Raw genomic sequence first — 24,547 nt, forward strand, 5'->3', positions numbered from 1 at the left:
TCCTCTGTTATCGTTTGGTTTGAGTTTAAGAGTTCAAAGTGGACTAAACCTTTCATATCCCACCAAACAGATAACAACACCTTACGTGGGTGAATACATTTTTTAGCCTGGGGTGCTGGTGTTTCTCCTTTCCCTATCCACTGTTTTCAGCACTTGGCATTTTTATAGAGAACCTATTTCTCATCACCAGTCACTATTCAGTAAAAAAAAAACTCATTTGTGAGATGTGACAGCAAAGAAGAGCACACATTCACTCCCTGCATGCAATTAGACTTGGAAAGTTTGTGAGGAACCCATTGACTCAATTTTCTACCTTCTCTGATGGCATGCAGATGTCGATGAATGGTTGAATGACCAAATCCAAGCCTGTCTGCTAGTTCAACAGTTACGATTGGATTTTGTTCCACCAGGGTTTGCAGGACATCCTTGTCAAGCTCTATGGATCTTCCAGGATAAAGCTTGTCTTCTAGGCTGTAGTTTCCAGCTCAGAATTTCTGGAACTACCATTGACACTGGCTTACACTTATTGTCTGATCCCCATAAACTGTATTAATATTCCTCACACTTTCCATTGCATTGTTGCCTTTATTGAACTCATAAAGCAAAATATGCCAAATATGCTTCTTTGTCACTTCCATTGCTGAGAACTATCTGCATCATCTTGCTATAAAAGCAGGTAGTAATTATACCTTGTACTTATTCTTATCACAAGTTTTGAAGAGTGCAGTTCGACTTTAACAGTTATCTTTTCAAAGCTATAATGGAAGTGACAAAGGAACATATTCGGCATATTTAGCTTTATGAGTTCCATCACATACAGTGAGGATGACATTCCAAAGGCTGGAACAGTTTGAATGGGAAACGATGCCTCACCCACCATATTCACCAGACATTTCCCCATCTGATTATCATTTATTCTGCAGTCTTCAAAATCATTTGGACAGAAAAAATATGAATTCTGTAGAAAAAGTCAGAACAATACTGAAGCAATATTTTTCATCATGGACAAGTGAATTTTGTGAGAGGGCCCTTGCAAGTTTACAAGATAGATGGAAGAGCATTGTAGAAAATGAAAGAGAGTATATTTTAGATAAAAAAAAAAGTAACTTAATTTTGAAAAATAAAAATAGTATAAAAAATTGAAATTGCATTATTTATGGAATGACAATATAAAGCAAGGTGTGATATTATTCTACACATTGTTAAATGCATTAACTTAGAGAACAAGACAACCACTAGAGAGATTAGTGATTTCTTTTTATTTAAAATATACTTTGTATAATAAGTCACACCTTATAATTTTGTATCTGTGTCTGTTCCTACCAGTTTTGTTATTTTTGTGAAATAATTATCCAATTATTTTTTAATAACCTTACTTTATCCAATTCTAAAATGTCTTTTTATTTTGAACATGCTCTCTATGACTGTTCATTTCATATTTATCACTGTGTTCACTGTCTGAAAGTATGTCATTTCTTGGTTTCTCATTTGGACAGATTATCGTCAACACATATTTCTTGAACATCTTATTTTGTAAAATTTCATTATTCCAATTCCTTTTTCTACACTAATTTTTCAACAGCTAAAGGAGAGCAATGCCTAGTTTCCAACTTCTTCAACTGTAAACAACTTATGTATTTAATATAAAGGTAAAATATTATGTCCCAAACATAATTTGAAATCTAAAGCAGTATTATTTTAAATTTATTGAGTTAGACTTTAAGTTTTACATTCTATGTATTTCACTTATTTACTGTTCAATTGAAATTATTATTTATTTATTTATTACTATAACATAACACAAAAGACCATAGCATTTAATGTTTCAGTCAAAATACATTTTGGTGAACTTACTTTAAATTTACTTTTTAATAAAATCTTATTTATTATTTATTTCAGCATACTGCTCTTCAATGAAAATAATGAACCATTTTTCAGTCTTTAGTTTAGATTTTCATTACCCATTACTTGAATGAATATTCAAAGGGGATAAAATGTTTACTCATAGATTCATAACTTAGATAAATTTTCCAAATAAATTTATCAAAAAAAAAAAAAAAAAGAAAAAGAAATTAATATGAATCATTTATCACCAGGGAATTCCTTTAATTTTGCTTGGAAAAAAATTGTAAATATGTTGAAGCAAGTAGTTTTTAGTTATTTTTAAATAAAAATTTTACTCTGAAACATTGATTTACTTTAAATCTGACAGAAAAAAGTTGTATTTTGCATAATCTACATTTTATTTATTTATTTATTTGGTTCTTATTTTGATATACAAAAACATTTAGTCACACATCAACTCATACTCATAGATGAATATACTTATTTTACATGTACATACATATATCTATATGTACCATCAAAGATTTTAAAATATTCTTTGATTTAAATGGATGTATTTTGATTTTATATCTTAAATATGCAAATGCTAGTGTTAAAGAGAAATTCATGATAACATTAGTGATGATGATGATGATGATGGTGGTGGTGGTGGTGGTGGTGGTGGTGGTAGTGGTGGCGGTGGCGGCGGTGGCAGTGGCAGCAGTGGTGGTGAGGAAGGCAGCAGCAACAGTGGCTCTGGCAGCAGTAGTGGTTAGAGCAGTAATGGTGACGTTGGCAGTGGTGGTGACAGCAAGGACAATGACAATGACGATGATAAAGATATTAATAATATTAAGAAGCATCTGGAAGTAGAGGCATTGTGACCATCATTAATTGAAGTAGATACATGTATTGCTAGATAGAAAAGGACAAGAAGGGTTTGTGAAAAGGATGGTATCTCTTATAATTAGTTCATATTGAAGAGGTGGATTACATGAATGTTATAATAAGATGCAGGTGTAACTGGCACTAATACCTGAGGTGATACACAGAAATAAGTGACTAGAGATGAAATTAATTTTATTTGTTGTTTAATTTTTTTTTATTTATATTTTTATATATATTCTTAGAAAAGTTAGCATCCTCATCTTCATCTTCATCAGTGTTGCTGTTGTTATCATCACCATCATTTTTGCTTCCCTATCCTCATATCATTTCCTCAATTCCCCTTTCTGTCTCCTACTCTTCTTTCTTCTTTTTTATTAATGTCATCATTATCCTCAATGCTGTTGTCATCACCATCATCATCAGGTCTCCTATATAAATTTTCAACCAATTTAAATTTAGCTCTTTTGTTTATTTCAGTTCCTTTATGTCAGTCAAAACTACAGCTAAGATTTATTTCCTTTCATCAGACTGGCAATTTCATAGCTATTGGTGTCTGTCAAAGAAATTAGATAAGCATCTCAGCAAAAGAAGTTGGTAACAGGGTTTTGTCTCCTAATTGAAGCTATTTCAGGTCACTGCCATCATTATTATCTTCAGAAGAAAGAGTTAGAAAAAAATACATGAAACTCACCCAATATTATTTTGCCACTTTTTCTATCACAATATCTTATAAATATGTAAGAAATCAATTTATAATACTTATTTAGATGGATAAACAACCATCCAGGATTGTACATACTTCCTCAATCTACAAAAATTTGATAGTTCAGTGGATGGAAGGGTGGTTGAGAAAATGAAACACAGAACTGAATACTTTTACTGTGCGTAGTTTGCTATCTCGCTGATCTTACTTCACATTCTACTATGATTCATTATATAAGGTATCTATAATAGTCACAGCTGTTGCTGTCTAGTCAAGAAGTTTGTTTTACAATCACATGCTTTCAGGTTTGATCTTACTGCTTCACAACTTGGACAAGTATCTTCAGCCCTAGCCTCAGACCAACCAAAATTTTGTGAGTGAAAGGTAGTAGAAAGAAACTGTGTAGAGGCTGTATAGAGAAAATATTCCCATTCTCGGGTGGTAGACTTAATCCACTGGCCTGTTTAACACCACTACCTGACCTTTAGGAGCTTTTAGCAGAGTCCACTACGTTGCAGGCATTTGAAAAAAAACTTCCTTCTTTTCTCCCACAGTCATGAAAGCTCTGAAAAGGGTTCCGAGTGCTTTGTTTCCTCTTTCAATTGAACATTTGAAAAACAATGTAACAAAGTACAATATTCAACCATACATCTTTCTTTGTCAAAAATTAACCTTCTCACTAATGAGAAGAAAAAAAGCTACTATATGATAAATCCCATTTCTACCCAGTTACAGCTGGTTGTATCCATGGAATGTTGGAACATCCCTCAGTATTGCATCACCAGTTAGTTAACTCACAAACAGTTTAAACATTAATCAAACATGTATGAATAAAACATACTGTAAACAAAAGCAACACTAGATAATGTTTTCTGGACCTGTAATATTACTAAGTTCAAGTTATACCATGGAGCCTTGGAGAAGAATAGTTTACTCTACATATAAACCTAACATGAGTTTAGTTTTCACTTTAGTGATGACCCAATGACTTTGGTAGTTTATGGGACTCACCTCCAATTTTAATCACCACCATATTGTTGAGGAATAATTATCAGTTCAATGACTGCAGAAGAAATTGAATAAATTAATGATAATCTGAAATTGTTGAATTTGAATATCATAATATAATGTTAAACTTTTAAAATTTTGAATATTTTTAGGTGACATGTCAAAAATTTCTCTCTTTCAAACATTCAGATATTTCCATGAGTCAGTGAAGTTAGTTTTTGTAAATTTTTTAATGGTAGAATTCACCTGCTAATGCCAACTATTCAATAGTGACAGAAACATAGTGCAAGCTTTTAATTAGTTTGACTTTTTAATTTTGTTTGTTAATCTGTAAAGTAAGTGTTAGTGCTATTAATTCTTTCAGTAATTCCCTTCTCTCACTTCAGCGATACAACTGGGAAAAATGAATGTGATTGTTGTTGAGATCTTGTAGTTGATGTCATTTGAACTCTTATAGCTTAATGGTCAGCAAGTAAATGTGGACAGGAAGGGAATCCTAGAGTGGACATAGTTTAAAAGAGAAGAGCTGAACAAAGTGAAGAGAAACAAGCTGTCTCTGAAACATTCTCTTTTTTTAACTTCATTGAGTTGATTTTCATTGACACAGATCTCTATTAATCTTTTTGAATTGTAGTGGTTACCTTTGTTTCTTATCTGGTTGAGTAGAAAAAAAAATCCTGTGGTGCATGAGAAGAATGTGCACTGAATGTGTTTAGGCAGCAACAGTAGAAGTGGTAGTGTTTGGTTGTAGGAAGTTACATAGAGATAGCAAATAATGACTTAAAATTTTGGCACAAGGCCAGCAAGTTTGGTGGGGGAGGGGTAAATTAATTACACCAACTCCAGTATTTAACTGGTACTTATTTTATCTACCCCCAAAAGAATGAAAGACAATGTCAACCTCGGTGGAATTTGAACTCAGAATGTAAGAAAGGATGAAATGCTGCTAAGTATTTTGCCAGGTGTGCTAACAATTCTGCCAGTTTGCCATCTTGGAGATGACAAATATTGAGAAGACATTGCGATTAAGATAAAAGATATAGAGATAGCACAGCTTCAGAATAGTGCAGCAGTTAGATTGTGTCAGGTAGAGAGCATTATTGTTTTGGATATTGTTTTCAGTGCAAGGGAGAGAGTATGTGTATTTGTGTCTGTTTGTGTATGCATGTATGTGTGTGTTTGTGTGTGTGTGTGTGCATGTGCGGTGTGTGTGTGTGTGTGTTGTGTGTGTGTGTGTGTGTGTGTGTGTGTGTGTGTGCATGTGTGTGTGCACGTGTGTGTGCCTACGTTTCTCTTTCTGTGTCAGTATGCAAGAAATTCATCAATGCTTAAGGGTAAGATAATTGCTATGAAATGATGGTACAGATTTACATGTGATAGAGATAGGTGAAATAAGACTTTTGCATGAGGTTAGTTAGCTTAGACTTTAAAAGATTAAATCATGTACATGACACAGAGCTTAACATGCACTGAAAGGTGCTATATTCAAAACCCCTATGGAAATATGTACATTACAACAGCAGCACTTATAAAGCTAAGGATGTTAATAATATTAGTGGTGATGGAGGTAATTGTTTTTGTTTAGCCCCAAGTCAGCTATTACTAAGTAGTACTATTATCGAAAGCATTGCTGTAGTGATCAACCCCTTTTTTTTATTCTTCCAAGATAATTTATAGTCCTAGAGGACTATATCATCAATGAGATTTCCCTTTTGAAAATGGTAAGGTATGATTTGAAAGAGATTTGGCTTTTATTTTTAACAGGAAAGCAATCACATGTGGGTTCTTTTGTTGGTTGCTGCTGCTGCTGATGATGATGGTTGGCGGGGATGATTGTTGTGGGGTGGAGGTGATGGTAAGAATGCTCATAAGGATGATGTCAGAAATGATAACGAGGATTATGTAATGGCATAGTTTTCAAGCTTTGTACTTTCCTAACATTCAAATAACTCTTTCATCTCAGCTGATTGAAGTAAGCAGTGTGAATTGTTTTGTTTTGTTTTCTCCCTAATGGTTCATCATAATGCCATAGGCAAAGCTCCTACTTATGAACATTAGTGTAAACAGTCCAGAGCGTTAATTATTCAGCCCATCTTTAAAATCTTTAGAATCTTTAGAATCTATAAATCTGATTTTATCACTTTTAAATAGCATATATTTTTATCTCTTAAAACATTTAATGTTTCGTATCTCAGAATTTATGAGTGTTTACATTTTTTTCTTTCTTGATGGTGAACTATGAGTATAGAATATAAATCATATTTTAACATAAATTTTTAAAGCTTTCTTAATATTCCTTGCTATACAAGTTACACTATATTTTCTGACGTCATAGTTTTATAAAGTGAACGACAACAGCACGAAATAAATTCATGGTGTGTAAAATGCAGAGGAAATTTTATTCTAAGAAAATTATATAGTCTCAGTTTATTCAATGATATAAAGTAGATTTAGTACAGTATTTTTGTTTGGATTTTATTTGAGCATTAAAATACATTAAGTTTGCAAGAATGTCGAATCATCACAGAAATATTTTAAGCCACTGCTGATCATAAATGATATAACATACATAAACAGTCTCAAATTATAGCAGTACAAGAGAAAAAGAGAAATTAGAAAAACAAAGGCTTGGTCACGCGGGTAAAAAATTTCTCTTTGTAACCGTGTTGTTCTGTGTTCAATCTCATTTTGAAGCACTTTAAGAAAGTGTATTATATCACAGTCTCAGTTTAGTCAATGATTTATTATTGAATTTGATATATAAAAACTGTGTAAGAGATTATATATATATGTTTCTTATGGGATTTTGTTTAGTTCTTTTACTTGTTGGGGTTGGAGACAGGGGCAGTGACCATATATTTTGCAGGACCTCTGAGTTTGTTGAGCTTGATGCTGTTAATATTCTATTTAATCTGTTAAAGGTCCACATCTGCAAGAAAAGAAGAGTTAAGAGAAGATTTCAGATGGACTATATTCTGGAGAAGAAGAACTGATTATAGTGATTAATATGGTGCTGAGTGGTATTGGATACAACAAGAGTGATAAGAGGTGAAAAGACAAGTGGATTAGGGGTTCCTGATTCAGAAGGTATAAGAGCAGTCAGCTCTGAAGATGGAAAAGACTGAGGGAGGAGACTGCATGCCTCTGGGTTGGAGACAGGAGTATGTCCATTAGGGATCACTTGTCAATCAGTTGAGTGATTTTCTCTGAATGCAGCTCAGAATTTCTGTGTGCATATAGGAGGAATAGTCCATTGTGGGCTTCATGTGAGTTTAATAAGGTGTCAGTAACTATTGGCATCCAAAATACTTTCTGGCCTCAAAGAGAAAGTATTTTGAGATGTCGTACTAAATATGTTATGGCTGTACTTTCACTAGGAGAGATTTTTAGTGATAGTAAGGCCAGCATTTGGTGTGACCATGAGAACTCTGAGTGCCACTCATGTTTAGAGGGTGTGTACCATAGTGGTGTTTTTTTTTTTTGATATGTGTAGTGCTTAAGCTTTCTTTTGCTGTCAAAAGAGACAAAGTTGGCATGGCCTGACTGAAGGATGCCTTCAAAGTTTCCATTCATGATAATGATGCAGCTTTGGCATTTGATGTCTAGGTTGCATGAGAATGATGCATGGTTGAGGAAGATTGTGGAGAAATGAAGGGTCGTGTCATTAGCATAAGAAAGGGCTTTGTTGGATGTGATACCAAGTAGATGATTAATGCATAGAAGGAAGACAGGAACAAAACCAAATGCTGAGGAGTATAAGAGTTGAGTGAGAACAGGACAGTAAGAGTTCCATCAATACATGTCATCATGCAGTAATCTGATGAAAAAAGAAATACAAATCAAAGATTCTGTTAAATATTACTTATTCCTATTGTAATAGGTTTTGAAAAAAAAAATGAATACAAAAATATTGGTTTCTTTTAACTCAGATTAAATATTATATATTTTAGAAGAAAAGAGAAGTTTTGATATTTATGTTTTATTTGAAATTAGTGACATAAATAAAGTGAAATGGTTCCTACTGAAAATCACAAGCAATTCTTGAAAATGGATTTCAATAAGTTTACTTCTTGCACAACCAAGCTGCTAAATATGTCTAAATTTTGTTTTCTTGGATTGTAGCTCACTTAGAGGAATAAAAACTCAATCTATTTTGATAGGCATGAAACAATTTTCAAATTATATTTATTCGCTACACCACATGTTTTACCAGTCCACTGCTGTAATTATGTAATATTATATAGGTCTTGTACCCTTGAGCAATGCTTCTAACTCTACTTGTTCCAGTGAACTTAACAAAAAGACAGTTGCAGTCTGTTTCTCAAAACAGAGGATGTGAAAATCTTGTTTTTACTCTGAAGAACCCAAAACATTGGATACTCTACACCTCATGCAATTTCATTGTACTCTTTCAATTGCTTTTAACATAAGAACAGATTTCACTCCTACATCATAGCTAAATGGTTGGTTATAGGAAAAGCTATGAAAAAATTTAGCCAACAAAAAAATTAAGTAAAGAAAATCCAATCTATACAAGAATTTGAAAAATGGTTATAAGACAATAAAAAAAATGTATAAAGAAAATTTTTTTAATTTTTGAATACTGAGAGGAGTTGTTAGGATTACAATTGTTCACACTATTAACTCATTTTTGGGAAAGATAAATTTCTTAAAATTTTCATTTATGTCCAAATATGAAGATAATATTCATAAAGACTACAACCTTAATCTTTATCTGTCAACAGTAGGGCTGGTAACATATTCTACTGATGATTGCTATGTTTACTGGAGGAAATTACATTTGCTAAAATATCTCCCAAATAGTGCATATTTGAAAACTTTTGATTTGACACAGGATGTATATTTTATGCTGTATTCCATATACAAGCCTATAGCAACCTCACTTTTTATTTTCCAGTTGTTAGGTGAATCCATATTAAGAAGTTTCTTTGAATTTGTCTCAAATCTAGAGTAGTCAGAAAAGAATAGTGTTCAAAGAATTTTAACTTAAAAACTCTGAGACTACCTTACTACTCATCATTTGACTTAAGACTTTCTAACCATGACTGCATAATACAGTGCATCTTTCTTTATATTAGATGATATATTGTGATTTGTTCTAGATTTTGCTGCTGTTCATAGCTGTGTAAGCAATAGCATAGAGGCTCCTATGTTCAGTTGAACATTTATATTTCTCATACAATGATGTGATAAATAAAGTTATTTGAAAGTTTTTGTCCAAATTTCTTTATCAAAGTAAATCTAATACCTGTTTTTTACAGCTTGGAGATCTAAAGTAATATAGAGAAATGTACCTAGCTCAGAAAATCACAGTTTAGGATTAGGCAGTATCAAACTTTATCCAGTCAATTTGTGAGTTGATGAATTAATGTAGGAAGATGAGCAAATAAGAGTCTCTAAATGGTCTCTCACTCTACTAGAATTAGTAGGCAAATTCTTTTCAAATAACACTCTACCATCTTAAAAAAGAAATTTATTAAAAAACAAGATATATTAAACAATATAGTTCTAGTTTTGCAAAAAGATGTGATGGCTACAGCTGGAATGTCTTTGTTTGCAATTGTTGTTAATCAGAGCTGATCTAGTGCTAAACAACAACATAGAAAGAATTCAGAGGATTGCCTACACTATGTTGCATTCACAATTCAGTATATATGAACTGGGAGACTACATACCTTACTCACTCAACTAATTGGACACTCACTTGTTATTGGGTAAATACTGAAGGAATATTTTGCTGACTTTTTTTTATTGTGTCTTAGTTGCTCCTACTTTATAAACTTTTAATGTTAATCATTTGAAGTCATATACAGATGTGTTTTATTAATGTAAGTTGTGTCCCAAGGTATTTTAAATCCTATATGCTAATCTAAAGAAAATTTGATGCTTAGTGCAAATTGCAAATCAAAATTCACCTATCTCTTTAAATATTCTAATAGCCTAATACAGTTTATGGAAATTTAAACATCACTAAACTAACAAATGACAATGTAGAAATGTTAGCATATTCTACATTTCCAGGAGTAATATTTCACTATTTTTGCTTTTTGTTGAAAATATGTAGTCATTATTTTCATGATGACAAAATAGAAACTCAACAAACCACAGCAACACCGTCATCATCATCATCATCGTTTATCATTATTATTATTAATTATTATTATTATTATTATTATTATTATTATTTTCATTATCATTTTCTTTCAATTTTGTTTCCATTTCTGACTGAGTGTCTTCCTGACACCTAGGGCCCAGGAACGCACTGTAACATTAGTAGGCCATTAAAATAAACACCATATTATTCATTTACAAAATTATGTGATAGAAAACAAAAGGAAGAAAGACAGAGAGAAAAAGGGGAAAATGAAAAATTAAAAAAAGTAAGCAAAGAAAATAGAGGGGAAAAGGTAAAGAAAATTCACAGTGACAATACTCTTCTCAGTACGTGTGACATACCAGTTAAGACAATCTTTCACATTTCCTGCATGTATGGTAAGCCAGGCATCATTCTTAAATAATTTTCAGTTCCATTTTTGATCATTCCAAGTGCTCCTACAATCACTGGTACTGTAACTGACTTGAGATACCACATCTTTTTGATTTTGATTAGCAAATTTTTAATATTTTCTGAGCTTATCAAATTCTTTTGCTGAGATATTATGGTCACAAGGTATGTTCATGTCAATGAGTAAACAGACTTTATTGTTTTGATCTTTTACAACAATATTTGGTTTATTTGCTTTGATGGTCCAGTCTGTACATAGTGGAAAGTTCCCAAGGGTAGTTACATTTTCTCCCTCAGTTACAGCCTCAGGGTGGTGCTTATACCATTTGTCAGCAGTTTTGATTTTATAATGCCAACACATTATCCAATGTAGATATTGGCCAACTCTATCATATCTTGATTTGTATTGTAGAAGTGCTAAAACCTTACACCCAGAGATTAGGTGATCCACTGTTTCAATCCCATATTTGCAGTATTGGCATTTTGGGTCTGCACTATTTTTTATTATATTGGCTTGATAGTTACACGTCAATAAGCTCTGATCTTGAGCAGCCAAGATCAAGCCTTAACTCTCTGCCTTTAGCCCTGAGCTCCATAGCCACTGATGGGTGTGCTTCTGGTCTACAGCAGCTTGTTTGCTATGGGTCACATATTTGTCATGTTCCCACCTATCAGCCAATTGTTCAAGTACATTTTGCTTTGCTATTGGTTTCACTTTCTTTGCAACTACAGTTGCTGCATTTCCCACATGCTGTTCAACCTAGGTATTATGCATAAACTCACTTGAAAATTTTTTACTCTCCTTCATAACAGAATGAAGCTTCTTACATCTTTCACGGTTTTCAACAAGCTTTAGCATCCAATCATTAGACGTTTCAAGATATTTTGCCAGTCCAGTTGTGGTGGTTTTGTAGGAGATTTCAAATTGGATCAAGCTTCGACCTCCTTGAGCTATGGGTAGGTAAAGATGATCTGCATCTGCCTTTGCATGGTGCATCTTATTGCAAGTCAGCAGCTTACAGATTTTCCTGTCAATCTTCCTTATTTCATTCATATTCCAGTTCAACACATTGTAACTGTAAATAACAACCAGAACCACCAAGCAATTTATAGCTAACACCTTGTTACATGCATTTAACTCAGATTTTAGGACTGTTCGAAATCTCCTGTAACATTCCTTCCTGATCTTCTCCTTTATGCTTGCATGCTGAATGCCAGAGCCCTCATTTACCCCAAGGTATTTGTAAGTTTGTTCCTGCTCAAGTTCTTTTATGACTGTGTCATCATCCAACACCACTGAATGGGAAGTCTTCAATTTCCCTTTCTAGAAAGTGGCCTTGGCACATTTATCAAGACCAGATTCCATCCTGATGTCATCACCAAATCTTTTCACAGTACATAGTAGTCCTTCAAGCTTATTATCGTCTGTACCAAAGAGTTTTAAGTTATCCACATAAAATAGATGACTTATTTTCTTGCCGCCAATTTTATATTTATAACCTGTTCTTTTAGGGTTATGCAAAAAATTAAAGATGAAAGTGAATCAACTTGGAAAATGCTGCAGCTGATATTAATATTTTCTGTGGTCAGTACTCCATTGAGTGGTATAGTTGGAGATTTGTATTCCACACTGACCTGTTGTGCTTCAGGAAGTTTGAGATCACGGGAGAAATTTTGAAGATATCCAGCGATTCCAAGTTCCATGAATGCAGTATGCAGTCAAAGTCCTTTTTATAACCAGTCCATGCAGAATTGCTGCATTTGTTATGACAGTTCTCAAGGATCACACAGTTGATTAAGAGTTGGTCTTTGCACTCATATGAGCTTTGTCAGCATCCTTATTATTGTTGTTGATGTTGTTCTTTTTAACTCAAACTCTGTAGGAACTACTGGAGTCTTGCATGCATAGCAAGCTTGCTGCTTGCAGCCTATGGTACCATGCTATTCATTCTTTTCAGCTATCTAATAGTTGCCTGAGTATTCTGGCTATGCCAAGGAGGCAAACCTTTTGTAACAGTTCTACTCGGCACTCTATTCCAATTTCCTTCATATTCCTGTTGATGCCTTCTGCTACTGTTCCCAAGGACCCAACAATAATTGGCACTAACTTCACCTTCTTCATTTTCCATCGGTGGGCTATTTTATAATTAAGAGGGTTGTATCTATCTATCTTTTTGCCTTCCTTCTTGACTATTCATGGGTCAAAAGTATATGTGGTGCACTTTGTCCATCACCACTAGGTCTGCTCTGTTATGCTCTAGCACCTGATCTATTTAAAATAATAATAATAATAATAATTCAAAAGATAGTGCTCATGGGAACTGCCCATATTCTACATAAAATACTGTCTGTGAAATCTCAAATTTGTAAACAAACACATAATTTTCTTATAGTTTCTTAAACATTCTCTAGAACATCTCTGTGTACAAAACCAAATATATGGCACCCTAAGCATACCACCAACATGAACTTCCAACTTGTTGTCTCTTGAGGTCTCTGGATGAGACTTGGAGCCAACTTGCACAAATGCAAACATAAAATAATAATAATAATAATGATGATGATGATGATGATAATTATCATTATTATTATTGTTATTATTATTATTATTATTATTATTATATTATTATTATTATTATTATTATTATTATTATTATTATTATTATTATTATTATTATTATTATTATTATTATTATTATTATTCAGTAGTTTTATTTTTATAACATGCTTTTGCTTCACTACCAAGCGCAGCTCTGTGTGCTTTGGGTATGTGCTGTGGTTTGCTATGATGCTCTTATGGTCACTGTATCGAAAATGTTTTGTGTAGGATGTGTGCAGTGCCCAGTAGTGAAATTTTCTGTATCTTGTATATATTTGTAAGTCCTGGTGTTTTTTGTTATGTATTTGTCTGAATATTTTTTATCATACCTAATGCGCCTACTATGATAGGAATTGTTTGTTTTTAGATTCCACATTCAAGTTACCTCTATTTCCAGGTCTTTGTATTTTGAAAGTTTCTCCATTTCTTTTAAAGAAACGTTGTCATCAGCTGGTATTGATACATCAATTAGAAAGCATTTTTTTTTCTTCATGATCTCTGACAACTATATCTGACCTATTGGCGTTAATTTTTCTGTGTGTATTGGCATATCCCAGAGTATGGTTGCTTTCTCATTTTCTGTGACCTCTCCTGGCATGTGCTTATACCATCTTTTTTCTGTTATTATTCCATAGTGTTGGCATAGCTTCCAGTGTATGTAGGTCCCAACTCTGTCGTGTCTGTGAATATATTCCTTCTTAGGACTGAGCAGCCAGAGATAATATGATTCATTGTTTCTTGTCCATCTCCACATATTCTGCACCTACTTGTTATGTTTCTTTTCATTATATGTTTTTGGTAATTTCTAGTGGGGAGGCTTTGGTCTTGTGCTGCAATTAAAAATCCTTCAGTCTCTGCTTTGAGTCCTGAGCTTCTCAACCATTGCTGGGATTTTTCTTTGTCTATTTCTTTTGCATTTAGTTTAACCCAGTATTTTCCATGAAGAGGCTTTTCTTGCAATTGTTTTATCAATGTCTAGTTTTAGTTTGGATTTCATTTGTTATATAGCTTTTGTTTCTTCTTCTTCTTCTTCTTCTTCTTCTTCTTCTTCTTCTTCTTCTTCTTCTTCTTCTTCTTCTTCTTCTTCTTCTTCTTCTTCTTCTTCTTCTTCTTCTTCTTCTTCTTCTTCTTCTTCTTCTTCTTCTTCTTATTTGTTAGGTAGTATGATTTCTTGTTTGTATTTGTCAGTTTCCTTAAATACTAAAAACAGTTTTTTGTTTTGCTCGTGCTTTGTGGCTATTTGTATTAGTTTTCCTTGCTTCTGAAGTAGGTATTTTAGCAGTCCTATGGTGGTTATTTTATGATAGTTTTCCATCCGTATAAGGCCACTACCACCTTCTATACGTTGTATATATAGCCTTTCTATGTCAGATTTGGGGTGGTGCATCCTAGATCCTGTCATTATTTTTCTTGTTTTCTTGTCTATTTTGGATAGTTCATTTAGTGTTCAGTTAAGGATATTGAGCTGTAACTTATAACTGGGATGGCCAGAGTGTTGATACCTATTATCTTGTTTTTAGCATTGATTATTATAATTATTATTATTATTATTATTATTATTATTAAAGGGCATGTTGATAATGGGAACACTGAAAAAAGGAAACCAAGAAGACCACACTGGCAGTGCAAGACCAAGGTTTGGCCACAAATTGGTGGGTAACCTTAGGAATGAGTAAGTGTCTCTGTAACAGAGCTGACAAAATCATTGCCCATATTGTAAACGAATGTCCTTGACTTGCCCAAAACCAACATAAGTTGTAATGACATAATGAGGTAGCAAATGTCTATATCGGAAACTTTGTGAAATGTAGGGGCTAGAGAGAGGCAAGATTGGTATGAACACAATCCACAGAGTATGTTGATGACCTGCCAAATCCTCTGGGATCCCCCAATCCAAACAGATCAGGTGTTTGAGCACAACAAACCAGATCTAGTGGTGGTGGACAAGGTGAACCACATGTGCTACATAACTGATGTTGTGTGTCCCTTTGACACATGCATAATCACGAAAGCGCATGAAAAAATTAGACATATAAATTCCTCTTAAATATGTGTAGGGACCTCACTTGATTCTGTCTGAGATTTGTTGCTTGTCAAAACGAGAGGGAAATCCTCTCCACACCAGATGATTGATGGGGAAACACTTGACCACCAAGGACCTGTGCTGGTCAAGGAAAGGCCAGTCCCTTGTTTAGGGTTTGACTTACATTACTGACCATAGTCTATATGACAGAGAACATTTCCTATCTCTTCTTCTTTTGTGTCAGCCAGATCAAGAAACAACACCGTCTTTTGCATCAACCATGACCAAGAGTGGCACTTCCCTTTGCCCTTCGCTCAACATATGAAGAGAACCTTTAAATTCAGATGCACATATCTTGGCTCAAGCAAAACTTTATTAATCAAAATAAACACCATCAGAGTCAACACACTTTTGCCAACGCGAAACAAGTTTATTTACGCCAGTAGCATAAAAATCCTGTGTTCTGGTGGCAATGAAGTCGTTGAAGGCCCGTTTGGCATCGTCTTGGTTTTTGAAGTATTGCTCACGTAGGAAGTTGTTGAGATGCTTGAAAAAGTGGTAGTCGGTAGGCGAGAGGTGTGGTAAGTATGGTGGATGAGGCAGAGCTTTGTAACCCAATTTGTTCAACTTCTGCAGGGTCAGTTGTACGACGTGCGGCCAAGCATTGTCATGGAGAAGAATTGGTCCTTTTCTTTTGGCCAATGCTGGCTCTTGTTGTTGGAGTTTCTTATGCATTTCATCTATTTGCTGACAGTTCTTCTCCGCCCTAATGGTTTCGCCTGGATCCAAAAAGCTGTGATGGGTGAGACCAGCTGCAGACCACCAAACAGTCACCATGACCTTCTTTTCGTGCAACTTTGGCTTCAGGAAGTGCTGTGGAGCTTCATTAGTGCCCAACCACTGAGCTGAACATCGCTGGTTATCGTAAAAAATACACTTTGCATCACAAGTCCCAATCCGGTCGAGAAATGGGTTGTTCTTGTTGCATAAAAGAAGGGAAGATGACACTTCAAAACAGCATCATTTTGGTTGTCATTCAATTCGTGCAGCACCCATTTCTCAAGTATTTTTGTTTTTCCAGTCTCTTTCAAGTGTTTGGCAATTGTCGTAAACATTACATCTAATTCAGAAGCAAGCTCTCCCATTGTTGCATGGGTTTGCTTTGACTAAGGCTCTTAGTTGATCGTTGTCAGCATCTAATGGCTGACCACTATGCTTATCATCTTCATGATTCTCATCACCGCTATGAAATTTCTTGAACCACCATTGTGCTGTACGTTCATTAGTGGTTCCTGGGCCAAATGCATCATTGATATTACGAGCTGTTTCAGCTGCTTTTCAGCCTAGCTTGAACTGGAATAAGAAATTTGCTTTTTGTCCATGTTATATTTAATGTTCCGGGAAAAAAATGGCCTAAATATTCAAAAAGAAAAAGAGCAACCGGATTAGATAGAGTGAAAAACGGGCTTTAAAAGTAATTTAACGAAAATTAATTTTAAAATACATCATTTAAAACCAAAATTAAAAATTCCGCAAGAACTTTCTTGACAACCTAATACTAACCAGCAAGCCAACCTTGTTGTCACTATCACTAGAATTGCTAGTCTCCTTAACTACTGGTCAGGGAAATGAATAAATATATGCAGTTAATATTTCTTCCTTCTTGGTGTTGATTCTTCATTGTTCACTGGTTACTCTGATGTGAGAACCTTCAAGTGTTACATCTACATGCTACATTCGGTAGTGGGCTACATCATATCAACGTGATATGGCACATCACTTTTGACCTGCTACATATGAGATAGTTTGACTCTGGAAAATGAAGCAAGTGAAGATAGTGCCAATAATTGTTGGGTCCCTGGGGACAGTATAAAAAGGCATCAAGAGAAATATAAAGGAAATTGGAATAGAGTACCAAGTAGAAATGTTGTAAAGGGTTTGCCTCCTTGGCACAGCCAGAATAATCAGGAGAGTATTAAATTGTTGCAAAGAACAGATAGCAAGGTACTGCAGGCTGCAGGGTAGCAAGCCTGCTGTGCATGCAAGACTTCAGGAGCTCCAGCCAAAGCTGAGTTAAAAGAATAATAGTAGTATTAATAATGATAATTGTTTGCCATCAGGGTCCTTTAATAAATACAATGAAAATATTATACACAGAGATTACAATAAGCTCTAGCAATAGACAATAAAGTATACAAAAATCAAGGAAAGTGTACAGACATTATGAAATATACATGTTAAAAATTTTATATCAATTATAGACATAGAATTAATTGGGATTTTATAAAACACTCAGTAATTAAAAGAGACATAATTTAATTGATATAAAACACAAAAAATGCTACACAAATGAGAACACATCAGCTATAGCAAGTCAGAAAACCACAATTCTGCTTCCTGGCCCCTCATCAAACTAGAATCAGGTACCCACTAAAAATAGCCATAAACAATTTTTGCATAGGATAGGGTAAAAAGCACTCATCATTCTCTGGGAAAGTGTGTTTCACAGTGTAGTCAACAATATCTTATTATTTGTATGTTTCTAGAAATTCACCTTTAAATTGTTCCCATCATGTAACATGTTTTTGCATTTCAGAACTTACAACTTTGATCTTAAGGGAGAAACATCTTGAGAAGTTGTCCCGTGGGTCTAGTAATACAATGTTAGACTCTGTAAGCTGTGGCTTATCATTAATAGATAAATGCTAAAAACCCTGGTGCATTGCTCATGTCATCCAGTGGAGTAGAGTCTTCTTCATACTTTACATGCCTTATACTTCCTCATACTTTCACATGTCTTATACTTTCGCCTTCTTCTGTAATTTTTTCCTTTTCCTTCCCTCATATATGGTTTGCCATTTTCCTCTAGCTTCCTTTTTCTTTCCATCATCACAAGATAGAATGGTACTATTACAAGTGTGGCTTTCAGCTTCATCATTTTCTGGTCTTAAAAGCAGGGAAAGATTTTGACCATCCATAGAGCTGCAAGTAGTGGTCAACTGGTTTTGCTGCTAACTTTAAGCCCTATTACATGGTACCCCATTCTTGGATTGTAGGGTTACTTAGAATGCTTGGTGTAGCTGAAAACCTCAACAACATCCCCAAGGAGTATTAACATTCCTACTAGTGTAATAGGAGAGCAAATTCTAGTATATTATTACTTAGCAAAAAGTATACTACTACTTAAATATGCTGTAAAAGAACTAGATTTTACTGGTGCTGAGCTTCAAGAGAAGAAGGTAAAGTAAGAAATTTGTGAAAGAAAAGAGGTGCTCAAAGAAATACTGTTACATGGACAGTTCTACAGGGAAAAACCATAAATTATTGTTGATGGTAGAAGCTTAAGATGAAGCCCTAAAAAAAAATGACTAAAGATATTTATTGCACTGTTTTAACAAATAAATGTCACCAATGTAATCATCTATGTATCATAAAAAATAATGACTAGCCCAGAATGTAAGTGATGGCATGATAATTGTCTTGATTTGGACAGGTAACTTTGAAAAAAATCAGTTATAACATTTCAGACAAATAGTACAATAATGAATCAGAAAAAGCTGTAAATGAATCTGCTAACCCAAAGATTCTACAGGATCTGACACTTAGACTAGAGAAAATACTTGAACACTGTAGACTAGATATATTCTATCTAATACTATTTTTATGAATGGTACAAAACTATGACTGTGGAGAAGAATGTAGTTGATATTGTCAACTCCAGCATTTAACAGGCACTCATTTTACTGACACTGAAATAATTAAATGTAAAGTAAAATTCAGCAAGATTTGCTCTAAGAACATAATAATTTAAGAATTAATAATAAGTACAATCTTCAACAATAATTATAATAATAATTCTTTCCACTATAGATGCAAGGCTAACAATTTTAAGGAAGTAGGTCAGTTGATTGCATCAGCCCTCAGTGTTTGACTAGTATTAACTTTATCAACCCTGAAAAGATGAAGGTAGAGTTGGTCTTGGCAGAATTTGAATCCAGAATGTAAAGAGCCAGAAGAAATGCCCCAAAGCATATTTGTTGATTACCAGCAATTGTTATTATTATTATTATTATTAAGGTAGTAAGCTAACAAAATCATTAGCACACTGGACACAGAGCTAAGCAGCATTTTGTACGTCTTTATATTCTGAGTTCAAATTCCAATGAGGTTGACTTTGCCTTTCATCTTTTCAAGGTCAATGAAGTAAGTACCAGCTATGTACTGGAATTGATGTAATCACCTAGCACCCGCCCCCGCTGAAAATTTCTAGCTTTATGCCTATAGCAGAAAACATTATTGTTATTGTTGTTGTTGTTGTTAATATGGTGGTGGTAATGGTGGTCATAGTAGTGGTGATGGTGTCATCAATGAGACATTATTAATTATCATTATATCAACTGTTGCTATCACAGAAATAACTTTGTTTTTCTTCGTTTTGCTAAAGATACCTGAACATTATGACTTTTTCCTGTGGGGATTTCAGACTGGAAGCACTTGATAATACTTTAAATGAACTTCAGAATGGTAAGATAATTCAAAAACAAATTCTGAAGAAAATGTCTTTGTTGCTTTTTTTCTCTCACTTTTCTTTAATTTTGTTTTCATTAAAAAAGTAAATAAATTTTATGTTACTTTATTTATGAATATTGTTTCTAATTTCTAATTAACAACAAAGATTATTTATTTACATTGTATTTCTATAAAACCTTTTCTTTGTATATTTAAATTAGAAAGAAGCAGGGTCAAGTCCCATAAAACCCTGGTTTATTCTTTTGTTATTTTACTTGTTTTAGTAACTGTTTCGTATTTTGGCACAAGGCTACCAATTTTGAGGGGAGGGGGTTAATTAATTATATCGATCCCAATACATGACTGGTTCTTTATTTTATCAAATCAGAAAGGATGAAAGGCAATGTTGACCTTGGTGGGATTTGTACTTAGAAACGAAGAGCTAGAAGAAATGCTGCTAAGCATTTTTCCTGCACACTACCAGACTACAGCCATGCTGGGGCACCAGCTTGATAAGTTTCAGTTAATCATTTTGACCATAGCAGTTAATTTTGTCTTGTGATTTTATTGATTTCTGTATTAAACTGCTAAGTGATAGGACATAAACATAGAACAACAGTTTCCATAAATTTACTATTGTAAACTTGTGTAAACATACAATAGGCACACATACACTAATATATAATTTCATATATATGTATTTATCTGTGCACGTGTCTGTCTGTCTGTCTGTCATACATGTATGTATGTATGTATGTATGTATGTATGTATGTATGTATGTATGTATATGAATGATACAGTTTCCATCTGGAAATTTCTCAGTTTTTCACTCAAGACATCAGTCAGCCTAGGCTATAGTAGAAGGTACTTGCCTGAGATTCCACACATAGATACCAAACCTCCAAATCATGTGGTTGTGAACAGAAATAGTTAACCTCTCACAAAAGCCTACACATCATCATCATCATCATCATCATCGTTTAATGTCCGTTTTCCATGTTAGCATGGGTTGGACTGTTCGACCAGGGTCTGAGAAACCAGGAGGCTGCACCAGGCTCCAGTCTGATCTGGCAGAGTTTCTACAGCTGGATGCCCTTCCTAATGCCAACCACTCCGTAAGTGTAATGGGTGCTTTTTACATGCCACCAGCACAGGTGCCAGGTGAGGCTGGCAATGGCCACAATCGGTTGGTGCTTTTTACGTGCCACTGGCATGGCTACAATCGCATGGCCGAAACAAGCAAAACAATAAAAAACTATGCCATTTTAATCTTGAGCAATGCAGGGTACCTCTGCTAGTTAACTATAAATAAGGAAAGATAAATCTGAACATGGCAAACTTAGAACACAAAATCTTATAGCAATAAACCTATAATAATGAAATTCAACAATTTCATTTGTGTCAACTCTATGCATTTTTCAAATTTTTGATATAGAGTCTTCCAATTTACAGGGAAGATGAGGTAGATGAAAAAGTAAAGCATTTATCTTTTATCTTTTGCTTTTTTCGGTCATTAGACTGCGCCCATGATGAAGCATTGATTTGCAGAATTTTTAGTTGAAGGAATCAGCGCTGGTACTTTTTTTTTTTTAAAGTCTGGTACTTATTCTATTGGTCTCCGTTGCTGAACTGCTAAGCTATGGTGACATAAACACACCAACACCAGTTGTCAAGTAGTGGTGGAGGACAAATACCGACACACATGTATACGTATATAAATATATATTAATAAAATGGGCTTGTTTTCAGTTTCTGGCTATCAGATCCACTCACAAGGCTTTGGTCAGCTTGAGACTATAGTAGAAAAACTTGCCCAAGGTGTCATGAGGGGGAGTGGACCTGGAATTATGTGGTTGGGAAACAAGCTTTTTTACCACACAGCCACATCTGCACTTTTTTGTTGCTTTTGCTTTTTTTTTCCATTAGTTACTTAACTGAAGTGATTCCAAATGGAGATTAAAACCAACTATTAGCTTTGGTTTACCAACAATTTACCATTGTGTCAAACTGTTGTCTGCAAAGAAAATTTAAGGGAAAAAATACATACTTACACAATTAATATGAACATAGTTAGCAGGCTCAAGATAAGCTTTTACAAAAGTACTTTTTCCAGCTGGAATTGAAATTTTTAAAAATGTAAAAAAAAAAAAAATACATAAAAAATATTTTTTAAATCATAGCTTCAAATTAACAAGCTCTTTGTAAATTAAATGAAAAGGGTGATGAAAGTCATTAAAATGCTGAACACAAAGAAAAATGAATTTACTCTATAATTACATAACCTTAACAATGAAAACAATTTTATTGAAAGAAAGAATAAATATAAAACCTGCTACAATTTGCATAACAAGAAGGGTTAAGTGAGATATTTAAATCAGTGGAACTTTCGACAAGACTTCATAGGTGTTAATTTGTGATTTTAAAGGTTAATATATACATTTTTGATTCTCCCATTGTATACCCCTAATAACTGCAACAGCTATATTCTGGAAGGTGTTATTGTAATGTTCTTGAATGTGTATATACACAATGGTCAGAGAGTATTGCTAATGCACAATAAAGTGTGTTGCCTTCTGTTTGGTGCATCAAAATTCATAACCAGCATATTTCCCAAAATTTTAGGGCCTTTCAAGATTTTTCATTAGATGCCATTGATGTATTCCAATTAACTAGTAACAATTAAAAACATTATTAATTAGCTGTTAATTAATAAATTGGTAACATTAAAAGAGCGAGTTATCTAAAACCAGTTCTGAGACACATACCAGTTCATCTGCTAAAAAAAGCAAACAGCATCAGAGAAATTATTCGTTACATTATGCAATATGGCAGCAATTAAGACTGAGCTTCATAATTAGGGCTCAAAATGCTTTTAGCCCCTGAACACAAACTAACTTGTTATATGATCTGAGAACAAGCAAATAGAGAATTATTCCCACTTCATGGAATAATGTATCTTGCTTTTATAACCTAATTATAAGATAAACTTTATGTAAATACATTCAATTTAAATGAGTTGAGCTCTTAATACAATATCTTGCTTTCTTGTTGCATTTTCTACAATGAGTACAATAAAAATAGAATAAAAATGATAAATATAACATTCCTGACCTGTCTACACATGGTTAGACATGACTGGAATTATCTTTTATTTATCAAAGCGCAGGAAAATAGACGTGGCCATGGTGATGATAAGAGGGGGAGGGATGGAGAGAAAGAGAGAGGTGTTTCTTTTCTCAGAGGAAATTGTATTCATTACATCATAAAATGTCACAACTAGCTAAAAAAATCCCTTAATAGTAAAAGGTTGCAAAAAAACAGCAGTATTTCATTACCTTGTTTAACTGATCAATTTGTGTCGCCACACTATCATATGAAAAAATAAATTATGGATAAAGGTAAAACATGAACAATGTAATCCACTTGAGAAAGAGTACATACCTGCAGGATATCCCACCAATATAATAAGCTCTTAGGAATTTTTAGAAGAGAGGGCACAATGTCAGAAGGGAATACACTTCCAGAAGAAAAGGGTCTAATAAAATTATTTAGAAGGGTGAAATTCTTTTCTTGAGTGGGGGAACGTGCCTCTCAGACTCCCCTTAGGTCTGCCCCTGTCTGTGGTATATCTCAGGCAAAACTGCAATGGATACTAATCTGTTCTGTCATATATTTCAAATAAGGAGCCCATTAATTATACAGTTTTAGCATTAAAAAGAGTATATTTCAGGGATTCTCAAATGTTATGTCAAGACCATGTAGAGTGTTGTTAAGCCAGATTGTATTTCTTTATATAGAAAGTGGTTTAACTTTGTAGCAGTTTTAATTTTTAAGTTCCATAAATATTATTTTTGATCTGTCAGTCTCAGTATAGTCAACCTCTTTTGTAGGTGATTTCTTTTTTGCTATCATGTTCTAGACTGCATCGTGTTTCGTGGAAAGACTGTCTCTCGCAGTTGGCAATAATATAGTTGCTATCATCAGCCTTGGGCTTTTTCCATAATACCCACCACTTCACAGTGTGTAGTGGGTACTTTTTCATGCCACACACTATTGAGACTTGCAGTTTGCAAGTCTACAAAACCGATGGAAGTGTGGTGCATCCTTACATGGGGTTAAGGTATGAGAGAAGCAGTTAGAGAGGAGCAGGTTCCTGTTGTAGAGGTTCTACATGGCTTTTCACATTTAGGAAGGAAAATGAGAATGAATTAATGGTATATCCAAAGAAATAGACAGAGGTGATGAGGTATCCAGGTGACACCTCAATGCACAAGGTGAGTAGCAGTAAGTGAGGGAGAAGAGATAGGGAAATGGGAGAGAGAGAGAGGGGTAGGCAACACCTGTAAAGATTGGAAAGGATTAAGGGGAGAAGGTGCAATAGTTGAGGAGGTTAAACTGTAGGGTTAAATATAAAAAGCAGAACAAATCAGTGTACATAAAGGAATGTACATAAAAAAGTGTACATA

The 24,547-nt window shown here is 34.1% G+C and overlaps 1 protein-coding gene across 2 annotated transcripts in view; it reads left to right on the forward strand.

Moving 5' to 3' along the window:
- The first annotated feature begins 20,017 nt into the window (after positions 1-20,017).
- Positions 20,018-24,547, forward strand: part of LOC118767118 (shootin-1-like) — a 288,093-nt gene continuing 283,563 nt past the window's right edge. For both annotated transcript variants that reach the window (XM_036511177.1, XM_036511179.1), the window contains exon 1: positions 20,018-20,095. In XM_036511177.1, coding sequence (XP_036367070.1) covers positions 20,029-20,095 — 67 coding nt within the window. In that variant the 5' untranslated portion in view covers positions 20,018-20,028. The remainder of the gene's footprint in view (positions 20,096-24,547) is intronic.

This window comes from Octopus sinensis, linkage group LG19 (genome assembly GCF_006345805.1).
Source record: "Octopus sinensis linkage group LG19, ASM634580v1, whole genome shotgun sequence".
In the NCBI taxonomy this organism is placed as follows: Eukaryota; Metazoa; Mollusca; class Cephalopoda; order Octopoda; family Octopodidae; genus Octopus; species Octopus sinensis.